Source organism: Triticum urartu, chromosome 5A (assembly GCF_056163025.1).
Source record: "Triticum urartu cultivar PI428250 chromosome 5A, HENAU_Tu73, whole genome shotgun sequence".
NCBI lineage: Eukaryota > Viridiplantae > Streptophyta > Magnoliopsida > Poales > Poaceae > Triticum > Triticum urartu.
In genome coordinates, this window is record NC_141877.1 from 545,961,075 (window position 1) to 545,970,608 (window position 9,534).

A 9,534-nucleotide genomic window follows, 5' to 3' on the forward strand; every position below is an offset into this window, starting at 1 on the left:
AATGGGGACATTCTTGATAAATCTATGTCAAAAGTCAAACTTTGACATATGATCAAATATTGTTGCATAGGTCAAAATTCATACTTTGACATATGATCAAATGTTGCATATGTCAAAAATTAAACTTTGACATCTGATCAAACTTTGATATATGATCGAATGTTGCATATGTCAAAATTCAAACTTTGACATATGATCAAACTTTGACATATGATCGAATGTTGCATATGTCAAAATTCAAACTTTGACATATGATCAAACTTTGATATATGATCAAATGTTGCATATGTCAAAATTCAAACTTTGACATATGATCAAACTTTGATATATGATCAAATGTTGCATATGTCAAAATTCAAACTTTGACATATGATCAAATGTTGCATATGTCAAAATTCAAACTTTGACATATGATCAAACTTTGATATATGATCAAATGTTGCATATGTTACCGGAGTTTTCTATATGAACAAAAAAATTCTACATGACATGTCCGACGTCCCCCCTCATGTCGAATTTATCTGGGAGGGGGTAGACGACAACGACGCTCACCCCTCATGACATGTCCGACGTCCGACGTCCCCCCTCATGTCATGTCCGGCGCCCCCCTCATTTAACCTAATTTCTATGAACAAAGAAATATTGACCAAGTTTTCATATATATCATCCATCCATCCATATTCAAAATGTTCATCCATATCCATCCGGGATATACATCAAAAAAAATCTTTGCATATTCTTTGCATATACAGAGAACATACATACATTTACTTTTTTTCTTAAATGTAACATATGAATATTTTCTTAAATGAGCATATGAACATTTTCTTAAATGAGCATATGAACATTTTCTTAAATGAGCATATGAACATACATATCACCAAAAAATAGACTTTCTTTGCATATGAACATACATCCATATTCAAAATGTTCATATTCTACAATCGTAACCAAAAAATGCAAAAAGAGCATTATACAGCATATACAGAGAACATACATACATACATACATCGTAACAAAAAATAATGAAAAACAGGCCGGTGGTCGGCGATGGCGAGGTCGGGGACGGCGACGATGGTGGGCGGTGGCGCTTACAGGTGGCGTGCGGGGACGGCGATGAGAAGGAAAGGGGAGGAGGCAGGGGCTCACAACGCGGTCGTAGGGATGAAGAAACATCTTTTCTGCTTTCGATCTTTTGTGATGAAGGGACATCACGGAGATACGTTTCTAGAAGGACAAGTGGCAATGAAATGACACTCTCCGGAAACTGTATCATGTCTTGTACCATATTGTACGCGGTAAGAGTGATACTCTAGTGCATGCACTTAGTTCCTCCCTGTTGGATGTATCATTCAGGCAGGATTTGATTGAACCCCCAGTTATGTCATGACAACATCTTCTATCCTAGTGTGATTCGATTAGCCTGACACAAGGACATGATGTGTTTCACTAGAATCTCACTACATCTGGATCCTTCATGGCTAAATTTTTACCATGCACGCATGATCTAAGAGATTCCATGGACAATAATAATCAAATTTGAAAATCAAATATGTACCAACGAAAAATTTCATGTGGTAATTGACAAGGAAGTAAGAAGTATAGTTTTTCACTCATGACAAGACAATCAAACACCCCTTCTTCTAGTGCAAGTTTGCCCAATCTGCGTGGTCAATCATCCAATAGTGTTCAATTTGCATCTGTCCACAAGTGTTGTCACCTATTTTTCTTGTATGCACTGAGTTCGTATGTGGTCTAGGCAACACCAAGCGGAGTAACAACCGATCTTGAAGGTGTGTTGTGTATGTTGTTTGAGCGGGTGACCAGGAAGATTTTTACCCAACATGGATGACAACAGAATCTCTGGATCAGTCGACCACCTCCTTCGATATAGGCATAGTGTTGGTCCTATATGACTTTATTGTTGCACATATGTCTAGGCAACACCAAGCGGAGTAACAACCGATCTTGAAGGTGTGTTGTGTATGTTGTTTGAGCGGGTGACCAGGAAGATTTTTACCCAACATGGATGACAACACAATCTCTGGATCAGTCGACCACCTCCTTCGATATAGGCATAGTGTTGGTCCTATATGACTTTATTGTTGCACATATGTCTTTTTTTAATTACTTGTGTCAGACTGTTTGTTTGGTTGTGTGCATCCTAGCATGCAAAGATAGGGTGTCGCCCATCATGTTTCATATCCACTTATTGATATATTTTGAGTTAATAAAAGTGCCCTTTATAAAAAAATATTGCAGGTTGCATGTTGATTGAATTTGAAATACTCATTCTATCCACGTTCATAAGGCCAACTCAGGTTGTTAGGACTTCAAAGCTTCTAACCATATGCTTTTGATGACATATATTACACATATTTTGTTAGTCAATTTGAAAAAAACATGTGCTCGCCTTACAAATCCAGATGGAGGGAGTACTACTATTAGCTACTACTCCATGCTGAAGGTATTTGCGTGTCTCAAAAGTCGGGTTCTCAATCACCGATGGTAATTCCTTTTTCAGGCACTACACTCTCCCTCATCGGTGACAATCCATCTGCTCCCAATAGCTGTGCTGGTCCATAGTGTGGCATTCACATTGTAAAATTATGTGTGATCGTCTGCAGGACAATTACGCATGCAAACTTCCACCAACCATGTCTATAAAAGTCACACCGTTCCTACTTGCTCACCAATATGGAGCCAAAACCACGCAACTTGTATGTTACCGGGAGTTCGAAATCTTTGTGGTTGAATAACAATAAATTAAATAGTAGTTCAAGGACCTCAAGGAAACACCACATGTAATCTCTTCCATCGGACTAGGAGGCTCAAGGAAGTTAGCGAGACCCCATTTGGGGAGAGAGAGTTTGTCGTATTAAACTACTCTGATTCAAGATGTAGAGATCACACGTAGGACCTGGAATCTTTGCTCTTTTGGTTGAAGAAGGGAAGCTTTTCTTCCGCATCCAACTACATATTTTCCAAAAATGATTTTTACAAATAACGTTGAGCAAGTTTGTAAAGTGTGGTTGTTCCCCTTAGTATCTATATAAACTTGTAGTGAATTCTAAGGCTTCTTATAGAATTATCTATTTGCTGTCAATTTCAAATCCTAAATCAGTTGGGACATACATCAAATCAAGACGACTCAAGGTTGAATCAGTATTGCATGAAACAAATAATCGAATAAAAAATGTATGCTGTTCTTAGAGGCCAAACGGTCGACATGTAGTGGCACATGTTAAGTGATCCTGGTGGCTTTTACAATAATCTTGTAGAGCAACACGTATAACATGCCATAAACTCTATGAAAAATTGTCAAAAAATTGTATACTTTGGTAGTCATTCCATAGTGCTGATCTGGATCTCACCATCCAACGACCAATTATTTCATTTTCCCATTTCAACATCCCGATAATAACTGCATGTATGTCTCACACCGCGACCGAGGCCATGTGCATCTACCTGTTTTCCAGCCTATGTTTAGTGCCCATATATACCCATCCATAAAGGGTGCCCAACCAAGGACCATTAGCAGGAAGCAACCCATAATTAGTAACACCTTCCCTGAATTGAGTCATGTAGATTTTGGTCGTTGTGATACATCAAGCTACATTAAAGTTGTAACACCTCTGCTTTAACTAACGTGTCTCTTATTTCGACAACCCCTCCTCATGTCGACTACATCCTCATCTTCACTTTGATACTCTACTAACTCATGGTTTCCATGTAAGATGTATTATATTTCTTTTCTTTTCTCATTTCACACCCATTCTCAGTAAGATAGCATACAAAATTGCCACATTGTATGTCACAGGGAGTTCAATACCTCGACATGTTTCTATTCATCGATCGAAAAAAACAGTAGCACGAAATGTTCATGTATGTTGGCTCATAATTTTATTATGTCCTTGACACTTAAGAGTAGGAAGCATCGGGAATTTCACTAAATCCCAATGTTAAGGAAATCGTTAACTGGTAGTTGCTTGCTTGGCTTGGGAGTAGCAATTAATCAATGAATCGGCCTATTAACTGGATTAATCGTTCGACCATTAATCGGTATAAATTCAAACTCAATAGAAGCAAGTTTTGTATGGAGAAAAAAATCTACATTGCAAATATGAAGAAAATAGCACAATTTTCTTTCCCCAATAGATCACAAACATGTATACAACAACAATCATCATGTGGATGTAAAATCATCAACAAACATGTATACAACAACAACTTTTTTGCTGATTCCGGCCTCGGGCGCAACTCTGAGAGATGGCGGCCATGCGACGGCGATAAACAGAGGGTGACGGCGGCCAGGCAGGACATCTGAACGAGTCGGTTGCCAGATGTGGCAGGTCACAAATGAGGAGGGGAAGTAGCAGCGCACAAAGGGAGAAAAGAAAGTGGCAACACATAGGGGAGGAGGGGAAGTGGCGATGTGCCGACGAGGACCTGGCCAACCACCATCTAGGTCGGGAGGGGATGAGAGGAGTAGGAGGGGGCGCGTGGAAGGCTAAACCCTAGATCTTTCGGATTAGGGGGCTTGGGAGGGGTAATGGGCCAAATAATCGGGCTTTGTTCGACAACGAGTTAATGTGCCAACAACGATTAATCGGCCTGGCAACCAATTAATCTGTCTAACAAACCAGTTAATCGGTCTCACAAACCATTTAATCGGCCCAGCAAGTTAACACTATGAATAGGTGTGATTCGACTCGACCACCCGATGAGTAGCGATTAATTGTCCAATTACCTAATTAATCAGATGAATCCTGGAACAGTGGTATATATATACTCATTGCTCACTAGGTGAGTATCTAGTTGTGGTTAAGTTCAGTTTTGCTTAAATTTGCGAGTTGTAATTGAGTGTGTAGGTATGGTGGGTTTTATAGTGCAGAGACTCTAGTTCGAACTGGTAATGGTTTATAGATCGTCACAAATAAAATGAAAATCATGGTAGAAACATCACATGCGGTTTAGAGTAAAGCATATAGAACAAAGCGTTTTGGGATTGAGCAATGATTTCCAAATATATTTGTGTTGTCTGCTGGTCATTGTTCGTCATCGACACCATAGTGTCTCACATGCATCGCCCAAGTGGTGACAATTTGCACTGCCAAATAATCACCGAACCTTGGGAACAACTAGAAAAACATCACTTTTCGACTATATTATCAGAAAATTGGCAATGCCAATTATTTGACGACACTTGTAGACATATCATACACTATAATTTTGTATTATTTGTGGCTAATATAAACAATCACATGCTCTAGTGTTCTCTACCAAGATCTTTATTATATGAATATGCTATGGAGCTTTCTTTAAATATATTTATATGTGCTAAAATAGGTTCCAATGCATAAAATACACAATACTACATCTAATGGTAGACATTAATCCATAAAAATTCATGGTGAAAAATAATAAGTCATAAACAAATAAAGAATTTTGGTATAAGTACAACTTCTACATAACTACATATAATTCTACATATCATTCCCTCTTGTCTGTATCGCTCGGTGGCCTCTGCGGTGCTCAATCACATCAATTTGCCTGGATAGGGATCACGATTAGAGCCAGATTTGAAAATAAAAGGAGAGAGTGTATAATTTGGCAAAGATCCATTGCATGCATATTACCAAGATTATTCCCCGTCATCTTCTCCATTGTCTTCACTTTTTCCCCGCCTCCTCCCCTTATAGCCTCATCCATGTGCTGCATCGTTGACATGTTTGGAACCTTCATGTTTGTGCTACTGGATGTGACGTTGGGCATTGGTATAGTTGAAGTAGTCGATCTATTCATACTTGTTCTCTGTCGATTATAGAACTCTTGGTCCGCACAGTTTAAGTTAGTTGTTCTGATCAATAATATTTATATATAGTGGTACTTATATGAAGAATAAAATTGAATTACATCCGAGTTAGCAATAAACATCTTATATAATGCTACAACTTGTTATATCAGATTCATATGAGTTGCTTCACCAAGGTTGTGTTACCTTGTAAGGTAGTAATGATTCATATTTTATATTTCTACACACATTTTTTTCACATAGATATGCTTGGACACAGGCTTATATCTAACATGCCAAAATATAATGATGTTGAAAATGTGTAATTTTTGTGATTTTTTTGCCTTGACAATATGCAGACGGCGCTGCAATGCATGATATTGTTCTTATGTTATTGCATCGATGTAATTCAATTGCTGGAATTATGAAATATTTTTGTTGTACTCTTGGATACATCTTGCTACAATGGTATATGTTTTTTGTGTCATGCTTATCTAATTTGCTTGGACAGGTATATTTTGGATGTTGAAATAAGTCAGAATTTCAGTAGTGTTTATAATGCAATTTTTTTCTTAGGACATATTATGAAGTTCACTTCTTTTCTCGATTTGCCTCAGGAAGGGGCCATCACCACATACCATGGTTGAGGTGTCCACATATGTCACACAATAGTTTTGATGTGGGCTAGCTAATTATTGCATGTCATAGTGCAAGGTTCGGAGACAGAAGACAACAAAGAAAAGAGTGAGTCGGAAAGAGATGCACAGATCGAAGAACGGGGATGGGGCCAGTCCATGCTAGATCCAATTAGATGAGACTATGATTCAGGCTAGGGAAGTGAGGATAAAGATGAAAGCAGAAGAGATGATGAGCCTCGTGAAGAAACAGGCAGAGACCATGCACACTCGTCGGTCACTTGCCGAGTGGCCTCATCATAGAGCAGAAAAAAATCAGCAGTGGGAGGGAACTGACAACTGTTTACGAACAAAGAATTAGAGAAAAATATTTGTAGACAAAATTAAAGAAAAATATTAGCATCTCATTTACAACCTTGATTATTTTGACCAACAATCTTAATTCTCTTTTGCGACTTCAAAAGACAAAGTTACCAGGGAAGTAATGTTAAATTGCACTCCATATGAAGAAAAAACGACTTGTATGAAGGGATGCAGTAATTAGCACGGGTAGCAGGGTCGTCGATGCAAAACCGCCCACCCCACACTCTCTTCGCAGCAGCAGCAGCGCGGCCCGGCCAGGCCCAGACCGCACCCGACCCCCGATCTGGTTGAATCCGTCCAATCCAAGGAGCACTCGCAATCGCACCGGCGGCGGAGATGGGCAGCGACCATGGCGGCCACGGCCCTAGCGGCGGCGACTTCCGGCAGAAGGTGTGGAGCATGACCGGCGGGCCCTACTGCCGGCCCGTCCACTGGCGCCGCAACACCGCCATCGCCATGGTCGGCATCTTCCTCGTCTGCATCCCCATCGCCATGAAATCCGCCGAGCTCGAGGTGTGTTTCCCCCTGCCCTCCGTTTCCCTATGCCGCTGCCTGAACCACCCCCCCTAGCCCCAGCCGGCGCCCCGTGATCCGGCGCTGACCCGACGACCTCTGACCGGGGGACGAGATCTGCGCCTGCGGGGAATTTTGGCGGAAGCGTCAGGCATGATTGGTAGAGATTTTGTCGCCAGTGGGTAGCGCTGGCAGGGATAGGTCGAAATGTGGAAGTGGTGTCCAATACTAGGTGGTTCTGCTCTACTCCATTTAGCTGCAGAAATCGATGATCTGAGTGGGCCTGGTTTGATCCTTGCTAGGGGATTCAGTGTGGGCTACGAAATGCGTTTTTCTCAATTCTCGGATGGGATGCAAATCTTACTCTTCTGTCTGCAGCAGCCCTGCTTGATTAGGTTGTATCGTGTTGAACTCTAGAATGGGATGCAAATGTGTGGAATTTTGTACACAGAGAATGATTGCTGGTCTTTCTCGCTTGCTAGACAAAAACTTCGAGCCAATACTGTCCATGTTACTTGTATAAAACAAGTAAATGACATAACTGCACCTGCACCTGCACATGGCATTTGTTGTGGTACAAAGCAAGAACAGAGCAATGTTTCCTTTATTCGACTCTTGTATCAATGTATTGTTTCCAGCAATACTCTAAAATGGGTTAGATTTAATCTCATGTTCTTGACTGTTTATTGTATACTTTGGGCATTCACCACACAGCATTTTGTCCCCCCGGTAGTCCGGTACTGGTTCTGCTACTAGTGAGACATATTCCATATAGGTGTACCTGCATAATAGAATCATATCTTTTACAGGCTTCACATGGGCATCTGCTTTTTGCTAAATAAATTGTGGATCGTGCACAAGATACAATCTAGTAGTACTAATTGCAGAGTATATGTAGTTATGAGATAGTCCTAATGCTCCATGTTAGAGTTGGCCACAAACCTGGTTGTTAAACTTCTCTTTGTCAAAACGTTCTTTGCATAGACTGGTAGATGTGTTGGTGGGCAGCTGCCTGCCATGGTAGACCAATGAAACATTTTGTTTGATGTTTCAAGACGAAATTTGGGGAAAGCATAAGCAGCTTGTTATATCAATATTGCATATGAGCTTTGATGTAATTTATAGCAATACAAAATGCATACCAACTAAATATCAGGTTTTCCTGGTGTATGTGTTAAATATCTGATTTTCTGCTAGATGTGGTTCTGACCAGCTGAATGCTATGGTAGACTAATGAAATATTTTATCTATGTTCAGAACAAAATTAACTGGCAAAAAGCATCTTTATTTCTCATATCTTATAACAAAAAATGGTATTCCCTCCTATCTGAATTAATTGACGCAGCCTCTATACAATGTCTATTTTACATTGTATAAAGGCTGCCTCAATTAATTTGGATCGGAGGAAGTACTGTAGTTAGTACCTTATCTCCTGTTTTTCTTCTGATTGGTTTTCCCCTATCTCAATCTTCATTTGGAAGACATGTCTCCATGACAATTTCCATAGGACTAGGTTATGGTATATACTGACCCAATTTAGTTTTCTGTTTTTTGTGTTAGCGCTGATGAATGTGATATACTCTTGTGCAGCAACGCCCTCACCACCCAGTCCGGCCAATCCCATCCCAGCTTTGGTGCAAGAACTTTGGCAAGAAGGAGTACTGAAGGATGTGCCGACTTTCACAGAGAAAGTCATTCTTTTACCTTTGTGCCTTCTTTTGTCATAACCGGTCCTCAGCGACCGAAGCTGGAAGAAGTACGCAGCCATAGCATTATGTAACTCTTGTGACTTCTTATTATCACATACAAGGAGTGCCTGTTTGTTTGCGATTCAAATAAACTCGTGATGCATGAGCGCCTCTATGGATCTACATTAGGATCAAATCCTATGGTTATAGACATCGTCTGTTCTCCTTTTTGGTTTCCCCCTGTGTGTGGATGTTAGTACTGGTTTTCTTGTATTCCTGAAGTTATGATGCTTTGGGTTCATCTCAAATATCCGCTGGTTGTGTTCTTTGGAAGATGAAAATGTACCTCCTGTCATGTGATGTCAGCCTGTAACGTATCCTTGCCATCCTTTGAAAATTTTCACTTCTGCTTTTTGTTGTGCCTTCTGTCATTTGCTTTTACTTGTGATCTGCAGGACTCGTGCCTGGTTGGTGTTTTCTTTTGATACAAAATGACGCGCACTTACTGTACATTTGAAAAGAAAGATAGCGTTGTTTGGGC

The 9,534-nt window shown here is 40.2% G+C and overlaps 1 protein-coding gene across 1 annotated transcript; it reads left to right on the forward strand.

The window, feature by feature from the left end:
* The first annotated feature begins 7,007 nt into the window (after positions 1-7,007).
* LOC125510427 (uncharacterized) lies at positions 7,008-9,301 on the forward strand. The gene is made up of 2 exons (XM_048675602.2): positions 7,008-7,305; positions 8,896-9,301. The coding sequence occupies exons 1-2, from the start codon at positions 7,129-7,131 to the stop codon at positions 8,968-8,970; spliced, it is 252 nt and encodes an 83-aa protein (XP_048531559.1). The 5' UTR covers positions 7,008-7,128; the 3' UTR covers positions 8,971-9,301.
* Positions 9,302-9,534: the final 233 nt, after the last annotated feature.